This window comes from Falco biarmicus, chromosome 5 (assembly GCF_023638135.1).
Source record: "Falco biarmicus isolate bFalBia1 chromosome 5, bFalBia1.pri, whole genome shotgun sequence".
Classification (NCBI taxonomy): domain Eukaryota; kingdom Metazoa; phylum Chordata; class Aves; order Falconiformes; family Falconidae; genus Falco; species Falco biarmicus.
The window spans coordinates 26,279,480-26,305,283 of record NC_079292.1 but is presented as its reverse complement, the minus strand read 5'-3'; the positions used below and the strand labels follow the sequence as shown (position 1 = coordinate 26,305,283).

The window sequence follows — 25,804 nt, the reverse complement described above, 5'->3', positions numbered from 1 at the left end:
TACGAGCATTCACTGTCTCATCTAAAGCAAGATCTGGAGAGCATCATCAAGAAACCATCATGTGACAGAGACAAAACAAAAATCGAAGGAAACAATCCATAGCCAATCACAATGAATTATCTAAGGAAGAAAAGTCTACCAGAGCCTATTAAAGGCAAAACAAATTTCTATCTCCAGAAATTCTTTCAGCCTCTAATACATTTTCCAGGAAGCATGGATCTTTGGTTGCCTTATTCTCAGACACTTCTCTGAGCATCTGTTGCTCATCACTATCAGAGACAGGACACTGGGTTAAAAAGGTCTAGTACAGCTATATTGTTAGAATTAAAAAAGTCTACAAAAAACCCCAAGAAGCTTTACTTGTAAATGATAGGCAGTATGAAAACTGGAATGCATGGACCCAGAGAACACGTGTCACTTTAAGTTACTATTTTAAGTCCCAAACAAAAAATAAAACTCTTTCTAGTTACAAATTATGTAATTCAGTGCATGGTCACTAAGCTGCAAGATTTACCATCTCGGATTCACACAGGTTTAGTATCTCATGGATACAAATGCACATTTTATCATACTTAAATGTCAGGTTGCATATTAGGTATTTTACTAATACAGGCCAAGTGTCTGGGTTTTTTCTTAATGTAAACAGTGAATGACTACATCAAAGCTAATTAGTCATCCTTAACAACATCGAAAAGGTGCTTCTTCCATGGAAAGTTGCTCATGCAATTTATATACACCAACTCATTATCTTGAATTTTTAAATTATAGAAAGACCAATGGAAAGAGTTTTCAAAAACCTAGATAATTTTCAGGGTCAGATACATGTATTTTATTGTTTAGTGACTTCCTATCATCCACGTAATATGAAATATAAGACAGGCCAAATTAATCCCTTGAAATCAAGGCGTGTTTTGCTTGACATTAGTCTGGCTATGTATCTGAGAGATGAGCTGCACTCAAAAAACATTCCAGGTTTCCAGATCATAGACAGAACAGAAAACCAGACAAAACTCCTTGTCTGTGGGGAGGAACTTTTAACCATCCTACTCTCATCAATATGATTTTGATTGAATTACTCAGCCCGCCCCTATAATTTCCATAGAGAGATGCTTATTTCAGAGAACTGTCTGATGGACAGTGGCATCAAGTGTAATTATAAAAGTTTTCCCTCATGAATATTGGCAATTTAGATTTGAAGTTTAGGCTTTAAAGAGTTGTCTAACAGGGCTTGAAACTACTTTCCCCAAATAACACACAAAAAGTGCAAACCGTTATATGACATCAGTTAGTCAGTTTTTAAGTTTCCCTTCCAGAATCTACAGCGATATTTAAAGCGATGCTGCACTGTGACACAAACCCATTTAAAACATAAACATTCTAAGAATCATAGGAAATCTAGGCTGGAAGGGATTTCTGGAGATTACCTGATCCAACCTCCTGAAAGCAGGACCTTAGATTAGGTTAGTAACATTTAATAAATGATAAATTGGCAACATATCTATAGATGCAAGCTTCCTTAACAGACGTTGCCAAGACAGTTTCAACGTGTGTATAAACCTGTGGCACAACGGCTTGTATGCCCTGTGGAGGAACTCATCAAACCTTGGGTTACTTGAAGCTCCCTCCTTCCCTCTCTAATCACTTGAGAGGTGCATGCCCTGTAACTTTGGGTAGAAAGGAGAAGGAAAGGAATGAAGGAGGGAGAGAGGAAGGTCTGAATGGGGTATTCAATGTGAGTTACACAGGCAGTGTGCTGACTCTCATACATACACAAGTGACACATCTGCCCTATCTAAGTCCACCTCCAGCTATCGGATGAACCCTCTGGTTTATCACAGCAAGTTCAAATGACGACTACAAAAATCCTGAGAAATTAGTGTTAAGAGTTCTCCATTAGCATCACATTCCAAGGTTAGGAGTCTTTCCTGTTTTAAAATAAGGTGACATGGACAAAACACTAAGGCATAAAATCTGAAAAAAGTTTTAAAATCCTGTTTTAACAGTCTATGGCATCTTAAAAAGGCAACTACACCTATGCAAACCTCCCACATATCAAAACCAGATCAGCAGATTTGGTATAAAATGAGTTGACCTAGACTTACCCAAACAGCTAAAACATTCTACGACCTCTGACAAGCTCAACATTCTACACAGTTGTATTTGCACAGCTCCTTACTATTATTATTACATGTATAGATTTTTAAAAGATGTTTTTAGTCTGTGTTATCAGTGTATAAAGCTCCAAGCAAGTCTTTGACACTTGATAAATTAAAAATGTCACTTATGACAGTGATCCTCAGGTCAGATTGTGGTGTGGTGTTTTTTGTTGTTGTTGTTGTTGTTGGGGGGGGTGTGTGTTTGTTTTTTGTTGTTTTTTTTTCCTTAAGGCAATAGCTTTGAAGAAGTATAAACAGAAAAATAACCAACTGCACTTCGTTCTGGGGGTGGAGAACATCCAGGTACACTGAGAAACCTGAGAAGGAAGGTATCACAGTATGAGAAAGTCTCAAACAGGGAAAAGGAGCTAGGGTTTATTGGAAATCTGGTAAAAAAGCCCAAGTTCTCGATAGTATTTACTTTTTCAGGCTTCCAAGAACTACAGCTTTTCTGAATCACGACATCACTAACATCTACAAAAGATGCTGGAATTCCTGGAGTTGTTCCATACCAATAACCATGGAATATGCATAGATCATAGTAAATTTGGCACTGAAAGAGAGAACTACCAATAACATCAAAGTAACAAGACTATGACAGCAGGAAATGCTGTGCAAGGCAGAGATAAAACCAAGAAATCCAAAGTTAATGCCTAGATACAAGTCCAGTTTTTACTACAGATTCCTGTCTGGCCAAATGGCAGCACAGCCACGCTGTTCATTAACACACTCTGTGTTAGGTTTCCACTACTATTCTATTGCTATATAGATGTCTACATAACCAGTTTCCAATTGGTTACATACCCTGAGAGATTAAGAAGAAAGGAAACTATCTGATTTTTATTAAGAACTATTTGAAAGATATCACATATAAAAACAATTACTTACCATCATGGGTGAAAGCTCCGGTAACATCCAACAGCCCCCCAGTATAAAGCCCCTGTTATGTCTTATTTTGACTATACAGTCAGAACAGCATAATTCCATTTTCAAACAATTTACAACTTAAATAGGGCAAGTTAAAACCTAATATACACTAAGTGACATGAAATTCCATACCATGCATAGCATGCTTTGGACCAGAGAGAAGTTTCACCAAGGCCCAGAAGGCATCTTCTTCATTCATGTACATAAGCAGTAAAGCTGTGATCTGGCTCATTCCCTGACAGTATCCAACTTCCTGAAAAACAGACAGTGAAAAAATATTAAAATAGTGAAAACAAACATCTCATAACCATGAGGTCTTAGATTTATCTTGAGCTAGTGGAGGAAAGAGGATGCCTATCTTGATGGTGTAAGCTCCCTAATTATGGCACCACCAAACACACTTTAACATTTAAACATTTAAAACACTGATGGATAGAAAGCATGATGCACAACCCTCCAACTGAAAAGTAAACTGGAATTCTTGATTGTTCATTAGAACTCTATACTGATGCACAAAAGCCTTGTCAGCACTCCTAATTTCAAGTAACAGTATCACCTTATTCTCTGAATGGATGTGCTTTCCATTTACTTATAATTTGGGGTTTTGGAGGGAGAAGGGGGTTTGGCTTTGGTTTGCTTTACAATCAGAGCATCATCTGATAAAGACAGGACTTTTCAAGAATGACCTATATCTATAAACTTGCTCAAGTTTAGCAGCCCATAGCGAGCAGATGTAATAAACTCAAAGAAAAAAATGTTACTGTTCCAAAACTGAACTTCAGTATTTCCTCTGCTGTTCATTTTGACTTTTATAGCAGGAACCAACTGCCACAATCATTTAGCTGCTCAGACAACCCCACCGAAAGTACTTGTGAGGACAATGACTTCAATAATTAAGTCATCTAATTTTTTTCAGGTTTACAGGTTCTTAGCTTTAGAGATAAAACCAAAGCATAAGAACTGCTATACATTGTTGCGTTTTTCCTCTTAGTGTAAGTGCAAAATAAAAGCCTCACTGCATTGTTCCCATCATTCCACTTTAACAGTTGATTTTAAACAAAATTTTTCATGTAACTTGAAAATATTAGTTCAATATTCTACAGGAAATACATAAAGGTCCTTCTTGAGTTTTACTTCTCAGTGTGTAATGGCTGCCTATAGAAAAAAAACCAACTTAAGACAACATAACAAGTGAGAGAGAACAAATTCCAGCAATGTAAGTTCTTTTATGGCCCAACAGCTGTGAGGAGACAGAAACTGAAATAGGACAGAAAGGTTACATTTCCTAGAACTTTCAGAAATGAAATAAAGATGTATTTATAATTACGGTAACTGCTTAATTTCACTTTCTTCTTCTTTACATATTTTTACACTGAATTCTAGGGAGCTGCTGAAAGATATAAAATGAAAGATGTACAAAAGTGATCACAACGGGCATAAGGAATGAGGGGACAGTGCATTAAAACCACAGCTAAATGTGGACATGATAGCATTTCAGTGTCTTCTATTTTTAGCATGTAGCCAAAAGACATCACAAAATCCTGAAGTTTCTAACTCTTATGCTATAGTCTGAGAACTCCATTCTACTAAATCCTCACCAAGGACTGCAGCCAAGACAGAGGTCTTAAGTAAAGAAGATGCAACCTTAAAACCATTTTTCATTTGTTACAGTCCTCCAGTTTATAAAATATGCCTGTTTACAAGCATCGTTCTGCAGTGTGTTTTCTTTCCAATCACCCAAATGAATGGGAGGCATATAATATAATGGGGGGAAAATATCAGTAGTATAAAACTCTAGCACAGCAAAACTTCATTACTCTTATTGGACAATAAGTTGAACATATAATTGGACAATTTCAGTTGAACACTATGCACAGTTCAGTCTGTCCAATAAGATACACATAATCAAGATGCTTTATTTTAACTTCAGCTCAAAACATGTCAACAAACATTTCTATGTACTCCCAAAGGCCTCTGAAATGTTTGGGTTTTTTTAGGGAGAGAAGATACAGAATTGCAAGTTATTATCTTATGGCACATTCAGAGAAACTGTATTTAAGAGTGAGGGTACGCAACTTACCGTATTATATATGGAATAAGCAGCTAAAACATGGAATAAAGATTGTTGCCTGGAGAAATAAGAATAGAAAAGGAAAACACTATAATATCATCTTTTGGAAAAACAGAAAAAAACATAAAAGTAGTGAGCTATGTTTTGGAAACCTGTTTCCCCAGTGTAATTTGTCTAGCACTAAAGAACAGGATAAACCACACTTTACAGTGGTAAGCGCTTTTGATTTCAAGCCAACATTGCATTTAGCATGTTTCTGATGTTTTACATGTTGAAAGGTTTCAAAAAATACCAATAATACTTTGAGAAGGCAATGGTGTCATATCATTGCTTTTACAGACAGGTACAGTGAAACATAGGATGGGCTACATTTCAAACACCGATTTACTCTGAATGCCGAGCTTTAAACAACCCCAGACCCGATTCCTGTGCTTGCAGAACACCAACAGCTATTATCAATTTCAAACAGAGGTGTAGAAGAGTTGGAATACAGAAAGCAGCCACAAAGGTGTCTTAATCTTGGCACACAAATTAAAAGCCATTTTAGTGACTGCTACTGTCAGACTGAAGAAAAACAATACCAACCGAGACTCGGCATTAACCTATGCTCAGTCCTCCAGAGCATGCTGATCTCCATGTACTTCAGAGTTAAAATTACAGGCAGCTTTGTATAGGCCCTTTGCTTTCCATAAAAACAGTCTAACTTGTGAAAGCAGTAAGGCCAAAAAACCACACACACCCCAAAACAACCCAACCAAAGCAAAACTCAAATGGGGGATATCAAAGTAATGGTGGAGAGGTCTCATAATGGATTTTTAAACTCACGCTTACTTCCTGTGGTTTGTTCAGGAGAGAATTTGGAAATCTGAATGCCTACTTTCATCTACAACTAAAACTGCTAAAATTTAAGTGCTGAGTTTTGCATACCGTCATTTTTCTGTCCAGTGAAATTCCCTCTGCCTGCCACTAATCAAATATATAAAATAGATATGAACCGGTTAAAAAAAGAAAGCATAAGCAAAAAGCTGTGCATTTTCTATTGGGAAGAGGATGCATACTTGGGGAATTTTACCGAAATATCTAGATTATGGCATTTTTGTTTGCCCTCTTGCCAACTAAAGCTTAGCCATTCTTCAGTAGACACAAAGTGTAACCTAAAGAACTAGATATTAAGCTGTCCTATTTTACAAGGACAAACTACAAGGTCCCAAATGTACACAGGAACCTTTTATATCCTCAGCTGACCATATGAAACTGAACGTAAGAGCTCAATCTCATTCACAGTGAGATACATAAAATAATGGTAATTTTAGTACTATTTATACTAGATGATACCACTAAAGACCCATAAAAGAATGAACCCTCAAAGACATACAGCCTACTTAAAAGTCAAACAATCTATTGATTTACCCAGGGGACTTCTATTTCATTGCTATGTGAAACGATTTCTGAATTTTTCATTGAGGCATCACTGGAATTGCATAATATATGTACAGTAATTCCAAGATCTATTCCAAGTGTGAAATTGCTTTATGCAGCCAAAGGCTTTCCTGTGGACTCTGAGGGCACGCTTACAACACAGCTACAGGGACTGGAGCTGGCTCTGCTTGTGTTAACCCCAAACCAAAGAGGTAGTGAGCTTCTGCTAACATCTAAAACGTGCATAAAAACTAAGGCCCAGAAGCAACACAGTCATTTTTGCATGGCACTGTGTCAGTACTACTGAGAGGCAAGGCACATCGGCTCAAGTACAGATAGCACTGAACAAATGTATCTAAACTACAGTGGTCGCACAGAATAGCTCTCAGCTTGGGAATTTCTGCTTTGTACTCCCACCCTGTGTTACAGCCACCAGAGACATTCCCCATATTTAGAATCTGTCCACAAAATCCTAGAATAATGTGATAATAAACAGGCATTTTCTTATAAAGTCAACAGCTCTTTGAGTATCACTTTTTGAAAATAGCAGACTACTGTAGAATCTGCCTTGGAAAGAAAAGGAGATTAAAAACTGAACTAATACAACCACAGAAGGGAAAAAAATACCCTCTTCATCTCAGCAGGGTGCTGATGCTGCAAGCTAGCAACAATACTGATGTTTGTATTGCCATTTATTTCACTATAAAGCATTTTTAAAGATGACAGCTGCCATTCCTCATTCAATGACAGTAAAAAAAACCCACCCAAAACCCCACAATATTTTGAAGAAATCCAAAAGCCTGCATCTGTCAATAATTAAATGCTCACATATAAAATACTGCTTTATTTGGTTCTGAATTAGATACTAGAAGAAGAGAAATATAAAATCCAAAGGAAGGCTAAAATCTCCGGGAAGATAAAAGCTATTAGAGATGCAAAAAGTTATTTTGTTTTTGAAAATACACAGTTAAATAAAGTTATTGTGTAATAAATCTTAATTTATTAGCTTGCAATTCCCATGCTTTTGTTTTTACAGCATCTGAGACACTTTTCATTAAGTCTGAAACACAATGAGAACAGTTTAGAAATGGTTTTCTTGGAATGCTACTGATCACCTCATCGTGAGGGAAAACTAGCTGGTTGCGAGTGGCCATCTATCTGGTTTTGCAGTACTAACGGTAATGACATCAATGCACACAGACAATCCTCTTTGAAAGTTTGGAGCTTACATGCAATATGCTTGACTAGGTCAAAGAGGCTGGAGGCAGACTGGAAGCCAGTTTTCAGACAAGCAAAACAAAACATTTTAATTTACTTACTTAACACCATATCTGTCTCGAAACATGATATGATCTCTGTATGTTCGGTTTACATCAAGATCAATTTGCCTAATATCTGGTGAAGACCCTCTCGCTTGACACTTCAATTTCTGGGAAAAACAGTAAGTAACAGAAATTAACTTTAAAACAGTGAACTCTAAAATAGCAGAAACCTGCCTGCCTGTTTACCTACATTGAAGTACTTGCCATCTCATGATTTAAAACACTTAATACAGAGTAGCAACTCACAACATAACAATTTTAACTTCCAAAACGCCTGCGTACATATATAAATTCTATAGGAGCCAAACACATTCACACGTCATAGATGTAAAAACATCGATCCCATAACACACATTTCTGACACACATTCACTACCCATATTCAAGGCTATGTTGCAGCATTTCAAATTTCTAATTGCCATTTCTCGGGTAGGTATATCACTGGAGAAAGACAGAACGTGAATTTTAGTACTCTGGAAAAATAACCTAAGATGCAAATGCTCCAGACTGGACTTTCAGCAAATGATTTAGTGTGGTTTTCATACTTTTCCTACCTTTTTCTCTAAGCAGAAGTAATAGCTACATAGCTGACAGTTACTATCTAGGCACAGATCATAGATATTTCTATAGTCATTTCCTCCATCTTTCTGTTCTAATCTAATTTAGTTGTAGCATACCTCTACTTTAGTGCTTGATTTAATGTTTTATAATTAAATTCAATTTTGTAATTGAATACTTAGGAAGCCTGCACAAGTTAGATTACCACCTTATTTTTTGCACTTACAATAATTTTCTCTTGACATTAGTTCATACATTCTCACTTCTGTCCCTAAAATTTGAGTTTGTAAGATGTTTGCAAGACATTTCTAACTGCAAAACCACAGCTAACAACAAAAGCTTAATAAAGCCTGTAGTCTTAGTATCAGAATTCTTTTAATTAAGTGGAAATTCTACAAACTTACATTATAGAAGTCTTTCATTTCTTCTTTCATTTTAGGGACGTCAAGTAGTAAAGACCAGACTTGCCCTCTGAACTGCAGTGGGATGCCTTTGTAAATTCTTCTATGAAACTATAAAAAGGAAAATATACATCTAGTACATGTTCTGAATGTTCTGAACAGAAGGAACAGTGACACACAACACGCTAAAGAAAAAAAAGCAATTATATCAGTTGCCCTTGCAAAGGGATGACCTGCTGGGGACAAAGTGTTCCAGTGTCTTTTGAGGGACTGAAAGTGTCCAGTGATGCCATCTGAGACCCCTGTTGACAGAATCAGCAGAGGCAGAGGGAACATGATGGGCACACAGGCCAAAGCAGCGCTCTGTGGGCTTACAAGCCAGGATCTCAGCATGTAGGAAGGCCTATTAAAATTGTATCATCTCTGGTGAGCAGCACTTATTCTACAAATACTGTAAAGACTACTCCAGATTTTGTAATTTAGACCCAAAAATCAGATTCTTAGCAATACGACATTTCAGGATAAGCCACAGATAACTCACTGTAATTACAAACTATAAATAGGAATGGTGAAAGGCAATCAGCAATATCACACAGCTTTAAAGATTACCATAAAAAAAAAAGGCATAATAGATTTTTGAATTCTTGTAGAACTGCAAATGTGCTGAAATATATGTATGCATACCAAACAAACATGGGAGATCACCATAAAGCCACAATGTGCCATTTCTAAAGCTAACACATTTCAGATCGTATTTCTAAACTAATAATCAATTTTCTAAACACATATTAGAACATTTGCACAGAAACAACATATAAAAGATATTCTAGCAACAGTTTCTAAAAATACACAACAATCTACTAACACTGCATGAATTCTTAGCTGAGAAACAGAAAATTAAATTCCCTATTCCTAACGCATTCTATTGTGACACACAAAACTTGTGTTAGAAACAGGTCAGCAGGGGATAAGACAGTACCTGTGCATAACTAGAGTTGTTACATAAACCATCAGACTTGCCTCTGACATGTCACTGGTCTTGCACTCTCATTCAGTGGTTTGGTTTGTTGGAAAAAAAGCAGGAGGACTGACAACTGCCTTCCTCAGTTCTCTTCTGATTTGTATCTCTATGTGCTGCAGCATTTAGGAGCATGAAGAGCCTCTAAACAGTGAAAGATGGAGTAGCTGTCTAAAGCCTTGGCTTTACGCAGTCAGGAGAGACTCAAGATAAGCAAAGCCTCAGAACAAGTGAATCCTAGTAATTCTGGGAACCCACAAAAAAATGTTATCCTCTTTCAGGAGATATGTCTAAGAAAAGGAAGAACAGAGAACTCTTGTAACAAAGAAAATTATTTTTTCTGAAGCTCTGTTTTTATCATTATTTTAATGATGGCACAGGGAGACAAATTTAAATGAGAACAAAAACCACATGCAAGCCTTCTCTAAACAATTCATTATTTGTATTTAACCTACAATGAAAGTTAGACCTTACAATTTTCAACTGACAGAGCTATCACTTCTTTGAAACATTATAAAAGTTATGTTTGTAACAGAAGAAATATTTTAAAAGAAATATCCTCCTCAAAGAAAGGATCCTTTTTTCTTTTTCACATATTTCACATCACCAGTTTTGGAAGATTAATAAAACCCTCATTGGAGTATATTTGCAAACCTCCTGCTGCTTGGGATCCATCAGGTCTTTGAAGGTGTCTTTAATGCCAGCAAGTATTCATGTCTAGGTTTTAGAATGCCTAACTCTTACACAAGTAAGGTTATGACTTTTTTTTCTGTCCCCTTTTCAAATGAAAATTTTAAACTTGTATAAGATGCAACAGCAATCCTGAAGGCTGTCCACAAAGAAAATGTGCTTTTTAAAGAAAACTTTCCTGCTTTAATATGAAGAATGCTAAAGCAACAACACTTCCAGTGTGAGCACAGCTATGTCAGTACAGTTTCTTCTGTAAGGATAAAGACTTACAAAGCACCCTTCTCTATAGAGGTATTATCCAGACTTCAGCGCACACAGAGAACTTCAGCGTGTGTCAACCCACACACAAGGATAACTGCTTGAAAGAGAAAAATTCAGTCTTCTGAAAGCCAAGCAACACCAACTGCAGTGGAGTCATCCTAACAAGAGATTAGCCTGTCTACTGGAAAGCAGAATGAGTCAAATTTGTGAAATCTTCTCTGAAAACTTGGAAGAAAAAAAATATAAAAAAATAATGCAGCGTTGTATGTTCTGAGTGACATGTAGCTGTATTCCTCAGACCCACAGCAACAGTGTACCTTGTTACAAACTTTTTTGCCAGTTAAACATAATTTTGTAACACATTTTCCTCTCCAACAGCTATAAGGTTGTTCTCTTCATTAAGAGAACTGGTTGAAGAAAAATTCTCAAGACTGCTGTTGTTCTAAATTAGTATTTTGGGAGGTCAGGTGGACATCAAAGGCCAGAAATAAGCCTTTGTATTAATAGTTTCTTATCAAAACAGAATTAAAACAAATTCAAACCATCTAAAGTATGGGGTGGTTTTGTTTTTTTGGGGGAGATAAAACTAAAGGAGAAAAACAGCCAGTTTCAGAAGGATCTATGGCATTTACAGTTTTCCCATCTTCTGAACTTCTCAGACTGAAACAGCCTAATACCAGGAGAGCCCTTGAAGCAGTAAGTAAAAACTGACATAAAGAACTGTGGAAGCAGTTTTAAAAGAGAAGTTTGAAAATTGAGTTGGCAAATATGACTAAAAGAAGTGTAAGGGACAGACACCAGCAGTTTCATCAGCCCACTACTGTTACGCCAAATAAAATAAAAAAAAAGTAAGAAAAAAGAAAAAAGAAAGTAAACATTTTCAGTTGTTAAGGTCAGAGTTATTGCACTACCTGATAGAATAAACTCAAATAACATTTGCAGCTTCTTGGAAACCATTTTAGACCTGTATCCAGCCGACTCCGTTGTTCCAACTATTCTTTTGCTTAGGCAGGGAAAACAGCTTTGTCACCCCAAGTCACTACAAGACCCTCCCTACATACTCAGTAGAACATGGAAGACTTTCACTGTCTGCCCAGTATATAAGGGAGAAACGTACTCAAGAATAGAACCTTTCATGGCACAGGCTCCATTACACAAACGATAACATGGAAACAAGTGTGAATAATTTTATATACAGCAGAAAACTGAGAAGAGTGGCTGATATGCCAAAGGGTCGTACTGCCACCCAGAAAGACCCCAACAGGCCAGACAAATAGGCTGACAGGAATCTCATGAAGTTCAACAAGGAGCCATGCAAGTCCTGTACCTGGGGAGGAATAACCTTATGTACCAGTACATGCTGGGGACCACCCAGCTGGAAAGCAGCTTGGCAGAAAAGGACATGGAGGTCCTGGTGGACATCAAGTTTAACAGGAGCCAACACTGTGTCCTTAAAGCAAAAGAGAATAAAGGTACCCTGGGCTGCATTAGACAATAGTATTGCCAGCAAGTTGAGGGAGGTGATCCTTCCCCTCCGCTCATCAGTGGAACGGCCACACCTGGAGTACCATGTCCAGTTTTGGGTTCCTCGGTATAAGAGAGACATGGGCATATAGAATAGAGTCCAGAGGGCTATGAAGACAAAAGGACCTCACTGTCTCTGCTGAGATGAAAGTCAGAGAGCTGGGACTGTTCAGCCCTCAGAAGAGAAGGCTCAGGGGAATCTTATCAATGGGCATAAACACCTGAAGGGAAGGTACAAATGGGGGAACGGAGCCAGGCTCTGTTCAGCGGTGCCCACTGGCAGGACCAGAGGCAATGGGCACAAACTGAAACACTGGAGGTTCCCTCTGAACACCAGGAAACGCTCTGTCACTGTGAGGGTGACCGAGTACTGGCACAGGTCACCCAGGGAGGTTGGGAAGTCTCAATCCTTGAAGACACTTAAAAGCTGTCTGGGCATGTTACTGGGCAGCTGGCTGTAGGCGGCCCTGCTTGAGCAGAGGGTTTGGACCAGATGACCTCCAGGGGTCCCTTCCAATCTCAACCATTCTGTGATCAGCATGTGATTCTGCCATTTTGGGAAAAGGCCATGGCTGCACTGCATCTCGGGAAGTGAGTGGCAGGGGCTGGGGGGGAACCCACACATACTTCACAGCAAAACTAATTTCTAATAATCATTCAGTCACCAAACAGTTAAATATAAATGAGTAAACTCTTTATTAGCTAACTGAATATCTTTACCATAAGTACCATACTACTGCCCTCTGCTGTCTTTTATTTCCTTATGTAAGATTGAAAATATGTTGAGAAACACTGGGTTTGGTCTGTATAATTGCAGAACTCTAACCTACTCTTCTGTTCTCTCAGAATTAATAAGTAAAATAAAAATCAGAAAATTCAGCAAGTTACCTTACCTTTTCTTCTACTTATAGGGAGATGAAATGAGTCAATCTTACAGAAATTCTTTAAAATTAAGGCTTTCTTAAGATAACAGCTCAAAACAAAGTCTAAGTATATAAACTCAGAGTTCAGATGATTGTTGTATGAAAACATGCATCATTCAAAGAATGGCATTATCAAATCTGGGAAGCTTCTATCAGCACAGGACACAATAAAAGGAAAGTCATCCTCACAGATACAATTACATAGAATCATAGAATGGTTTTGGTTGGAAAAAACCTTAAAGATCATCTAGTTCCAGCCCCCTGCCATGGGCAGGGACACCTCCCACCAGTTCAGGTTGCTCCCAGCCCCATCCAGCCTGGCCTTGAGCACCCCCAGGGATGGGGCACCCACAGCCAGTGTCTCACTGCCCTCACAGGGAAGAATTTCTTCCTGATATCTCATCTAAATCTCTCCTTTTTCAGTTTAACACAAGTTAAACAAAAATACAGGTTCAAGTTCTGTATCACATCTGAGTGGATATTCAGCTGAAGACAGTTTTCACAAGCTCTTGTGATTAATACTAATATTGTTGATCCTAAAGTAGACAGGACAAGCAGACACTAGATGAGGCCCTACCACGTGGGAATTCAAAAGGAGCTTCTCATGCAAAAAGAAAGTGGACTTGTAAATTGGACCTTGCCATTGGAAAACAAGAGAAATATATGGAATGAATTAAAAAGCTTACAGAGCAAAAATAATTTAAAGAAAAAAAAACCCACAAAACAAAAAAAAACCCACACAACTTCTCAAATTTGGAATATTCCAAGTTAGCTATCTTCTCAAATAATGAAATCCATAACATCCAACATTCAGTGAAGCTTCCATGCAAAAAATCTGGAAAGCATATAACCTCCCCTTCCTTCCCCTGCCTCAATCTCTGCAATTCATAAACCCAACTAGTTCCTGGACAAGCTATAAGGCCACTATCAGCCAGCACTAGCCTGAAGAGTAGGAACTGGCACTCTTGCTGCTGCAAGATATAGAATTGTTTTTTTTGAAAATAAAAACTCCCAGCTCTGTGAGGAAAAGCTACACAAGCAGCAGAGGGACTCTGACACCTCAAAAAGAATCAGTGATGAGAAGCCTAAGAATTAAAAAAACTGAAAGTATATTTATAATGAAAAGAAAGTATATTTATAAAGGCTGCTGCCTTTAGAGGTTCTTCAACTTCTCTGGGTTGCATAGAAGCAAGAAAAAGCGCAAATACAAGAGTTGCTCAATCTCATTAAAAAAAAATAATCTCAGGAATGCAAAGAGGGTTCTTCATTAAGGCTCTGTGTTCAGACTCCAAATTAAGTGGAGGCTTGATTATTATATTCTGTATGAATGCCAGAACAGCTGGAAATTGCCAGCTACCCTGATTGTTTCTCCTCTTTGTTCCCCTCTCAATTTAGGCAACTTCAATCACAGATAGATGAAGGTAGACAGTGAAAGACAGAAATACTTTGGTGGAAATACTCAAATGGGAATATAACATATAACAGTTTTATTTAATCTTTCCAGAAAGTTATGATCATACTAAGCCAGGAAGGATTTACTGTCTGTGGTGGTTGATTGTACCCTGGATTATTAAGCAGTAGAATACAAATAGGAAATAAAAGCATAAGCCAGAGAAAGACCACACGGAAACATACACTTTGCTGCTCTATGACACTTCCTGCGTACAAAATGACTGATGGGGAGATGAAAGCTTTGTTTTGACAAATATCAATCACGCAAAGACACAAGGGCAGTTACATACTTCAGAGACTGATGTCTGTAAGAATCATGACTACTCCACTGAAAAATGCCTAAATAATCATATAAGAATCAAGGAGTTTTATACACAAAGAGGAAGTCAGGCAAAAGTGCCAGGAGGCCTACATGGATGAACAAAGAGCTCCCAGACAAAACAAAACACAGAAAGGAAGCCTGCAGAGGGTGGAAGGAAGGAGAGGTAGCCTGGGAGGAATACAGAGAGATTGTCAGAGCAGCCAGGGACCAGGTTAGGCAAACTAAAGCCCTGATAGAATTAAATCTGTCCAGGGACATCAAGGGCAACAAGAAAAGCTTGCGTAGGTATGTCAGTGATAAAAGGAAAACTAGGGAAAATGCGGGCCCTCTCTGGAAGGAGACAGGAGACCTGGCCACCTGGGATATGAAGAAGGCTGAGGTACTCAGTGACTTTTTTGCCTCAGTCTTCACAGGCAAGGGCTCCATCCACACTATCCAAGTCATGGAAGGCAAAAGCAGAGACGGGGAGAACAAAGAACTGCCCACTATAGGAGAAGGTCAAGTTTGAGACCATCTAAGGGACCTGAAGATACAAAAGTCCTTGGGTCCTGATGAGACGCATCCATGAGTCCTGGAGGGAACTGGCAGATGAAGTGGTTATGCCACTGTCCATCATATTTGAGAACACATAGCGGTCAGCTCTCACTGACTGGAAAAGAGGAAACATAACCCCCATTTTTAAAGAGGGGGAAAAAAGGAAAACCTGGGGAACTACAGGCCAGTCTCACCTCTGTGCCCAGCAAGATCATGGAGCAGACCCTCCTGGAAACTATGCTAAGGCACAGGGAAACAGGGGTGACTGGTGACAGCCAATATGGCTTCACCAAGGGCAAATTGTGTCTGACAAATTTGGTGGCCTTCTATGACAGGGTTACAGCATTGGTAGATAAGAGAAGAACAACTGACATCATCTATCTGGACTTGTGCAAAGCATTTGACACTGTCCCACACTACATCCTTGTCTCTAAACTGGAGAGACATGGATCTGACAGATGGACAGGTGGATAAGGAATCAGCTGGATGGTGGCACTCAGAGTCACAAGGTCAAAGAGCTCAATATCCAAGTACAGATCAGTGACAGCTAGAATTCCTCAGGGGTTTGTATCAGGACTGACACTGTTTAACATCTTTGTTGGTGACATAGCAAGATTGAGTGCACTCTCAGCAAGCCTGCCGCTGACACCAAGCCATGTGGTGCAGTCAGCATGCTGGAGGGAAGGGATGCCATCGAGAGGGACACTTACAGGCCTGAGGGTAGGCCCATGTGCAAACCTCATGAAGTTCAGCAAGGACAGGTGCAAGGTCCTGCACCTGGATCAGAGGAACCCCAGTATCAATACAGGCTGGGTGGAGAATGGATTGAGAGCAGCCCTGAGAAGGACTCAGGGGTGTAGGATGACAAGAAGCTCAACGTGACCTGGCAATGCACATTTGCAGCCCAGAAAGCCAACCGTATCCTGGGCTGCATCAAAAGAAGCATGACCAGCAGATCAAGGGAGGCGATTCTCCCGCTCTACTCTGCTCTCCTGAGATCCCATCTGCACTGCTGCGTCCAGCTCTGGGACCCCCAACAAAAAAAGGACATAGACCTGTTGAAGTGAGTCCAGAAGAGGGCTATGAAGATGCTCAGAGGGCTAGAGCACCTCTCCTATGAAGACAGGCTGGGAGAGTTTGGGTTCTTCAGCCTGGAGAAGAGAAGGCTCTGGGGAGACCTTACAGCATGTTCCAGTACCTAAAAGGGCCTGCAAGAAAGCTGGAGAGGGACTTTGTACAAGGGAAGTAGTGACAGGACAAGGGTGAATGGCTTTAAACTGAAAGAGAATAGATTTAGATTAGATGTTAGGAAGAAATTCTTTACTGTGAGGGTGGCGAGGCGCTGGCAGAGGCTGCCCAGAGCAGCTGTGGGTGCCCCATCCCTGGCAGTGCTCAAGGCCAGGTTGGACGGGGCTTGAAGCGACCTGGGCTGGTGGAAGGTGACCCTGCCCATGGCAGCAGGTTGTAATTAGATGATCTTTAATGTCCCTTCCAATCCAAACCATTCTATGAAACTACATGGTTATAGAGTTCTATGTGGGTTCATTTTACTATGTCATCCTTCATTAATTCTAAATCATTACTCAAATATGGTAAAGACTGGCACATTTCTGGTCTCAATGTGACAACTCTTCCACCTCTTCCTAGTCCCTCATGGTCACACCTTGCTGCCTTCCATTCCCCCCTCCCTCCTTTTTCTTTCCATTAGGTTTAAAGCACAAAAGTTCTAATGGAAGACAGTGTGAAGCGCCCAGAGCTCCCATCTCTCAATATATTCTGCAGTAAAGATCAAGGGAAGATATAAATTGAAGTTCTTGCATGCACATACACACATCACTGTGTTAATGTTTTCTCATTAATTCTCCATGCGAAGTTACGATGGGAAAAAATAAGGCAGCAGCCTATAAGCTGCTCTGCAAGAGTATTAAAGGAAAGCTGTATCTTGCAATTAAGCATGTGACAATTTTGGATAATGTAATCAAATATATGGATTCATTTACAGTATGAATACAGTATGTATGTAGTATGAACAGATTTTTTCAAGGCAAAACGCTCTCAGCTGTACATCTTGAAGGTTCATTACGAACAGGCTGTCTAAATATCTGCACTTTGTACATACTTGCTCTGTCGCTGGGACCATCACCACCTCTGGCTCTCCCTTGCTCTCTTTAAGGACACAAGCTTCTAAAGTATGCCATTTTCCAAACCCAAGCCATCACTACAATTACCACCTATAACCCTACTTTATTACTGTTGTTGCTGCAATGTTCCCTTTACTGCTGTTTCTAAACAACGCTGATTTCTGGAGCAGTCAGACTGCACTGGAACCGCGAGAGGGTCAGGTAAGGTGAGTCTTTTAAGACAGGATGTTCATTTTCTTTAGCAATTTGTTCCGCTAGTGTTAAACCACTTTATCCAATCAAGTGAAGACAGAAAGCAAGAGTCAGGAATTGTTGCATTACTTCTATACTTCAAGAAGGCAAGCATGGAAAGCTGGTGCATTCTTCCAACACACTTTTCAGATAAAAACTGTCTTTAGTTGTGAGTTTTGTACAATCCTGAAATCATCATCAGGCTTTCCATGAAAAGCAGTGACAGACAATGTCTGACTTTCCACTGCATGCCTGGGAGGAGGCAGCAGCTGATTCTTCATTCTGTAAGTTCTGGTTCACTTACCACATAAGATGCAGGAAAGAATAAGGAAAACACCCTTGTTTTTAAAGCCTTATGTGCTCCATCAGAGTCTTAAAATCAGTGACAATTTTTCCTAGCCTCAAGCAAAGTTCATCCCCTTTATGAATATATTGAATTATTACTGCCACTACTCATAGTTCAGCCTATAATTTGTTACATGAACTGAAACTCTGCTCAGCTGATCTGCTATAATTTCTGCATGCCTGGTGAATAGAGAGTTATTAGTTAGGTTGTTGTATCATGGACCGACATCACCAATGGTTGAAGAGGAAGATTGCTGCTGCTTAGACAACACGTAGCTATTGTATTACCTGAAAGGTCGTATTTAACATTCTCTTTGCAAATGAAGTAGCTGTTACACAGGGGTTTTGATCATCCCTTTGACTTGGACTTGAGCTTCAAATCACCCATTCGCCACAGCAAAGAAACAAAGCCACAAGCGTTATGACCTCTAGCTTCTCCTTCCAGAGAAGATGACAGGACAGAAAACAGGATTGTAAGGAAAACTTGGGGAAAAAAATATTACTTTTTCATGCATGCACTTCATATTTTAAGAAAATTAATTTGTTAGCTTTTAGTTATAACCCAAAAAACAGCAACCACTGGCTGTGGTGTTTTCAAGAACAGCAAAGTGCGAGACATAGCTACTATTCTCAAAACCAAAGGCAGTAAGCAGACATGGGGTCGGGGGGGGGGGGGGGGGCATGATGTGTAAATTTCTGCCTCTGCTTTAATTGTAGTGTTTCAGTTCCCCGCTCATCATTCTCTCTCTTTATAAAGTTTTCCACTTTGTACAGAACAATTTGCTAGGCCAGTAAGGGAGTTGGCTAATGTTGCAGGCCAGTCATCCAGGCAGTCACCTGGGACGTGTAAGAGTTGTCTTCCAGTCGTCAACAAAATACAGCAGCATCAGATAACGCCAACAGAATCCCTGACTGAAAAGGCAAGTTTTAAGCCCTATTGAGGAGAGAGGGAATTTGAATTTGGGAATGTTATATTCTGTACATTATTCACCAAATGGCCACAAGAACAGTTATGAAAACCTCCCCAGAACACAGTGCTGGGAATATAGCGTCTCCAGCATGTTTCTTGCCAGCTGAAATACTTTCATAATTTTAAAATGGCCAAGACTACAATTCCAGCAAGTAACCTATTCACATGAAAGTCCCGACTTAGCTTTGCAAGGCAAGTAAAAGCACTTAGGATAAAAATAATTCTGTAACTAGAAATCTCAAAACAATTTAAAGATTATTAATGGGCAATTCACTTCCTCCAAATTCACCTGCAGCTTCACACAGAAACTAATTTTACCTTCCCCCCCGCCCCCCTCTTTGAAGTCAGGAAATGTAGCACTGCTGGTCACTGTTAGGTAGCTGCCGGCAGACTTCAGTTCTTCTGTATTGACTCCAAAATAAAAACATCCCATCAAGATATAAAAGTATTCTATTCAAAAGTAGATCCCAGTCATACCATCAAAAATTACCTTCTCATGAAGACTGAATGCTGCATTGCGTATTATTCAGAGAAAAAAAACCAGACTTGTCCCAAGGGGGAAGGGCACTGAATGGCTTCCTATAGTTTTTACCTTCTCCCTTAGTGCAACTCTCCTTTTAACAAAGCAACCAGGTATATTGTAAGGTAGTGTAACACACAAAAAGGTGTGATAATTTAAACATCAAACTATATGCCCTATGTTATGACTAACCAGTTTCCTTGGAGAGTTATTCAAGGCAGTTTTCACTATTCCACCACTGTAAGCTATCCTAGACCTGTCAGTAAACTTGGGCTGCAGAAAAAAAAAGGGGTGGGGTGGGGGTGGAATGGTTGGAAACCATCAAAGAGAAGATTAATAATAAAAAACCTCATAGAACTTAATAAGACACCACCAGTAACCCAAAAGAATAACTTCAAATACAATATTAATTAGTACAATAACCAGCATACAAAAGGAATTAAAAGTTAAAATTCACAACCCCAGAAAGACGATTTATGATTCCTGAAGAATTCAGCTATACCCATTTTAAAGGTGTGCCCTCTATAAAGAGTTTTCTTTTTTCCCCTCCTTTGCATTCTCAAAGCCTAAATCAAACACAACTTCTAGATCTCTTCAAGACAAGACAAGCAGGTCTGACGCTTTATCCTGTCCACAGATTATTCTGCAGACGTGAACACAGCATGCTGTGTGATCCTAGTTCCAACCCCACAGTGCAAGCACAAAGCAGTACAGGACAATTATTACTATGGAATGTTAGAGAGCCTACACACTACTGCCCTTAGAAATTCCTTGCATTTGACCACTGCATTTGTTGGTTTATTACATAGTACTGTATTTTTGAAGAATACAAAGCCTTTTCCTTATGGTTTGGTGGGTTTTTTTCAGATCTCAGAGACAATCTAATGTAAGGTTATACATTTATTCAGAAGCAATAGCTAGTGAAAAAAGCATGTGTAACTTTATTTACCTTTTCACTATTCTTGTATTTTTCCCAGCTTTTCAGCATCTTAAGCCATTTTGTAGTTCTTTCAATTTCAAGGTGCTTTTGCTGAAAAGAAATTAGAATTTTTAAATATTTTCAGAATGAATAAATTTAAAATTATTTCTTTTTCTAAAATTACCCAGAAAAAGTTTAACACAACATCATCAACTTTTTATCTGGTCATCTAAGAGCAGCAACAAAGAGTAACATCAGTTCACTTAAAGCATCCAAAAAAACCAGCCAACCAAAAACCGAACAGAAAGTCTTTTTCAGCACTATGTAAAGAATTGTATTTTGTAAGAGGAGTTTAAGTACAAGATTTGTAAGTTTCTTCTCTACATACTTTCGGCAAGTACAAAAATCTTCGATTTGTTTTTAAACTCTGATTTTCAGGCAAATAATTTCTGCTGCATGCTTCTTAGAAGTTAGTTGACTTTGAAATTATCTTCTCTACCCAGAGTTGCCCTGAACATAATTAGCTACTGTTTTCCAGTGATCACACAAACTATCCCTTCTTCAAAGGCACACAGTTAAAAAGGCATGAAGTACATGAACAAAAACAAGCGCACACAAGAGTGATAATACAGTAGCAGAAGTGGGAATAAACTCTCATACTGGACATTAAAAGCTATAAAGCCTTGCTATAATTCTCGTCCTTGGCTTGGTACATTTTTACCTAAATGGCCCTATATCTTTACGTCAAGGATTTCTTCTGAAGGTAAGACCTCCTTGCTTAAATTATATTACTGACAAGAATATTTTAGTAACAAGATGATAAAATGAGAATTCAAAACAAAACAAACCCCATTGTCTCATAATAAATAGTTCTTTATAGTATAACATGTAACAATAATTATGTGAATTCCACACATTATTTCTATTACATATGGCTATATAAAAGCACAGGATAACCCTACTACCTTCAAAATTGCCATTCTACCTATGAAAATATTTCTACAGTTGTCATAAACCTCCTGAATTTGGGAAAAAAACCAAGCGCTTGGAATTAGCTATTTTAGTCCCTGGAATTTCAAGGCACAGCCAAAAGAAATCTGTGTTTTGTTGTGTCCAATGATAAGAAGAATTTTAGTATGTATTGTTACATGCTGTAAAGTAGGTGAGATGTCTCTGATTATACTACAATGGTAACTATTAACTGTATTTTTTTAAAAAAATATATTAATGACACTATTTCAGCTCTTTCATAATGCTTTGGAGTTGTGGATCCATGCTGGAAAAGCTAAAGTAGAAAAAAGTATGTGTGCGGCTATCGCTTTCTCTTGAAAGATGTATATAAAAAATAATCCAGTTTTTTGTAAAGGAGAGTCCCTCTACCTCCAACTTCACATCCAGGGCTTAATAAAGACAGGAAGGATATTTTGTTTCTTATGGTTAGCAGTGCAATCTGGTAGCAATGTAAAAGTTTAATTTCAGAGCTCTGCAGGATACTGAAAACTTATTAACACTTTCATTAAGTATTCATTAAGTCAACTTGCACGTGAAATGCCGGGGAAAAATATAAAAGAAAATTATTAGTTATTGTTTCAACTGAATTCTGATTTTATTTCTAGATTTTGCTCATCAGAATTTGTGCATTCTTTCTTGGCTATCAGCGCAACACAATGGGCCAAGGACCTCTTTAATCCAGGAGCCCAAAGCCTTGCACTTGCAGAATTATGACTTGATGACTGTTTAGGTCCATCCCAACCATGACTCAGTCCATGAAACGTCCTAGAAATAAGTTGGGTTTGGTTAAGTTATTTTTACTTGCATCTGATTGACATAAATATGAGATAAGTGTAAGAGAATTATGGAGAAAGAAGGTCCTCTACTTTTCAGCCATAAGTTTACCTAACTACTCATGTTTCAATCAACTGCCCACATTCTTGTTCAGGTTCCATGCTGCGTGTGGTAATATCTCAACTCTTTTTTTTTTTTTTAATTATTTTTAAAAAAACTAAAACACTTTTCTTGAGAGTCAGGTTACAGGGTAACTAGAAAAGCTACTGCTTCCCAGATTTTTCATAGGTTTTACAACACTGTTTCTGATTCTCTTCCACACTTACAACCCCTTTAAGAAAGAAGCATTTTTAACATCTCTTAAAGCAGATGTTCTCTAGGCATAGTTTAGATAGCAGGGATAACATTGCTATCGAGTCAGGAAAGGTCTCTGCCCTCAACAGGTTTTTCAGATAATTGGTAAGAAAAATAAAACCCTATCTGCTCCCACAGTCTTTTTGTTTGGATGTTTGATCTACTTTCAAGATTTTTGGTCTTTTGAGCCAGAAGCTTACTTCAATCATATGTTTGTTCACACTTTTATGTCTTCGGTGTCAATTTATCCCAGTTCTCAAGTGATGCTACTATAGTCAATATAGCAATTATTTCTGTGTTTAGCTGTTGAAAACTTTTAGCTATTTTTTTTCCAGCCTGAATTATGTTCGCTTTCATGACTAACAGGTGTAACACTGAAAACATGGATAGATCTGACACAGCTCATTGCAGAGCAGAGGGATGCTGCTGCTGCTCTTTTAGGCAAATTCCTTGTAGTTGTCACTAATTAAAAGATATCCATTTATCTGTCTTCTAAGTGCATTTTACACTTTGAAGCATTTTTGCCGTTGGGAATAACAGAATCCCTAACTGAAGCAAAGGAGGTTTCTTACTCTTGTGTCAGTAAATAATACACTACAGAAAGCAAAAAAAGCACGAAGTTGGCAAGCATCCATCTTTTGTGGAGCATTCTACCTTCCTGGAGAGCAAGTGTGCTAGAGCTAAGGCTTGAAAGGGTGCTTTAGCAGAAGCCTCAGACAAAACCAGAACTCACTGAACTGTTCACTGGAGAATTTATAATCAAGTAAACCAAAGACAAAACCTAACAAACTAAAAATTACTTACAAAACATTTCATAGCACTTCAAAAAGTGTCAGACACAGAGTCCAGATTTCCTAAGGTCAGTTCTCTAATTTTCTCCTCTAGATGATCTTTCCTCCCCTAGTTTTATTTCAGATGTGCTGGATGATTCACCTGAAGGTTAAGTAGTTAATGATGTAGGACAATGATTTGGTGCGCTTAAGTCACCAAACACACAGCGAGGAAATGAAACATCAAAATTACTCTGCATTCACAGTAATAAAGACTATTCTAAAAATATCATGCACATGAATACATACACAGAAAACCCAGCTTAAGCTTCACACTAGAATGTACATGAGGAATAGATATTCAAAAGTCTCAAGGATACACAACCCTTTAAATAAGTTGCAAACATAATGATAACGTGACTTCGTAGTATTTTTTAAAATTCATAAGTAAGGCAAAAGGAAAGCATAAACAGTTCGGCCAAGCAAGTGACTTTAGTGTTAGCCTACATTAACGTGGTACATTAATTATCCCATGAATGGTATCTTGAAAATTGTAAAGATTCAAACACCAATGATAGAATACAAGATATTCCTCAAACCAGCAGAGGTCAGGATATCATCAGGAGTATAACCAGGAGTCCAATACAGGACCATTACTGTATGATTATAAAAAGACACGAGACTTGCAATTTAACATTGACTCAGTTTCTATGCTGACACTTTGTCTGAGACAGCATGAATACAATATGGGACAGAGGACTGAGACACTATTTCCCTCCAATAATTTAAGGCTAACTACAAAGCCATAGTGAATCGGAGCTGCAAAACATACTATAATAACTACAAGCTGTCTAATACTTATGTTCATAGGCTCACCACCCTGCTGTGTCCTTCTGAAGGAAACAAAATTATATATGCACTCATTATGTTATTAAATGTAATGAAACATGGGCAGGAAAAGACAACTATCTCAGGCTGCAAACACAGAAACACACATGAACCAATTCAAAACAAAAAGGACTCACAAGTTCCCTTCTTTCATGAGAAGCATTTCTTACCAGCCCTATACTGAAGCTCAAAATAATTCAGTTTGAGAACCACAGAACACCTCGGGGAGATGTGCTGCCTTGGAACAAGTCATCCCATCCTTCTTCCATGCACCTACCGATTTGTGCAGCCAAGAGGGCTACCTTAAATTTACAGCTTAAAATATTTTACCTTGAGCTTTGTGATGATACAGAAGATCCATATGGACAAACAAAAAGGATGTGATCTGGTCTTGTAGATAACAATGGGCCTGACAGACCAAGGGGAAATACCAAGAGTAATAAGGTCCAGACAAGCAGAAATTAAGCTCCATTTATTTTAATGAAAGCTTTCCATGTTCCCAAGTATCAGTTCCCCAGCTTCTCCTCCAGTACCCTCCAGCAGCAGAAGGAATTTTGAACTAGAGCCTGCACCAGCTTCTGACAGGTCTTGCATGTCCAGAACACACCTGGCTCATCTCAGCATTACAAGGGAGGCTGTCATGTTTCAGTGGCAGCCAGAATATTTGTCACCATTTACCAAACTAGAAAAGCAAGCTACACTCCTCAGGGGATGGCTGCATACACCTCAGCATCAAGCCACCACCTCACTTAGACAATCCATCCATCCATCCAGCACAGCTAATGACAGCTTGTGACACAGAGACAACAGCTCTTGCTCTTCCAGGGCAGAGACCAATTTGATCTCTTAAGCAGCTCTTGTTGCCTTTACTAACTCATATAATTGCTGAGGAAAAAAGAGGTCTTGCTGCAACTAGTAGATGTAAGATCATGTGGGCCCCAAGGGATCTGTAGGCAAGTTAACATACTGCTTTGGGAATGCAAATCACTAAAATGCTTCATTTCATTTCACAGTGATTTATATATAAAAAGTTGTAAGCCTGTAAACGTTTACTTCCTAGTCAAAAAAACTGGAAGGCAATGGACTTACCTTTTCTATTGCTGCATCGTGGACAGGAAGCTCCTCTGGACTGAAAACAAAGAGATAGTCCACATATTAGCCTTGGTTAATCTTGGCACAAAAATAATTTCGGTACAGGTTCTTACAAGTAATCATTTAGAGTAGCAACATGTAGTAACAAGTAAACAAGGATTTTGAACTTTAAAGAAGACAGACAATGACACACAGGAACCCTTGGAATTTAT

At 38.6% G+C, this 25,804-nt stretch overlaps 1 protein-coding gene across 3 annotated transcripts in view; it reads right to left on the bottom strand.

The window, feature by feature from the left end:
- Positions 1 to 25,804, bottom strand: part of USP6NL (USP6 N-terminal like) — a 130,816-nt gene that overhangs the window by 23,524 nt on the left and 81,488 nt on the right. For all 3 annotated transcript variants that reach the window (XM_056340281.1, XM_056340283.1, XM_056340282.1), the window contains 6 exons: positions 25,590 to 25,629; positions 20,734 to 20,814; positions 8,857 to 8,964; positions 7,893 to 8,002; positions 5,164 to 5,212; positions 3,216 to 3,336 (listed from right to left, as the gene is read on the bottom strand). In XM_056340281.1, the coding sequence (XP_056196256.1) occupies positions 3,216 to 3,336; positions 5,164 to 5,212; positions 7,893 to 8,002; positions 8,857 to 8,964; positions 20,734 to 20,814; positions 25,590 to 25,629 (509 nt within the window). The remainder of the gene's footprint in view (positions 1 to 3,215; positions 3,337 to 5,163; positions 5,213 to 7,892; positions 8,003 to 8,856; positions 8,965 to 20,733; positions 20,815 to 25,589; positions 25,630 to 25,804) is intronic.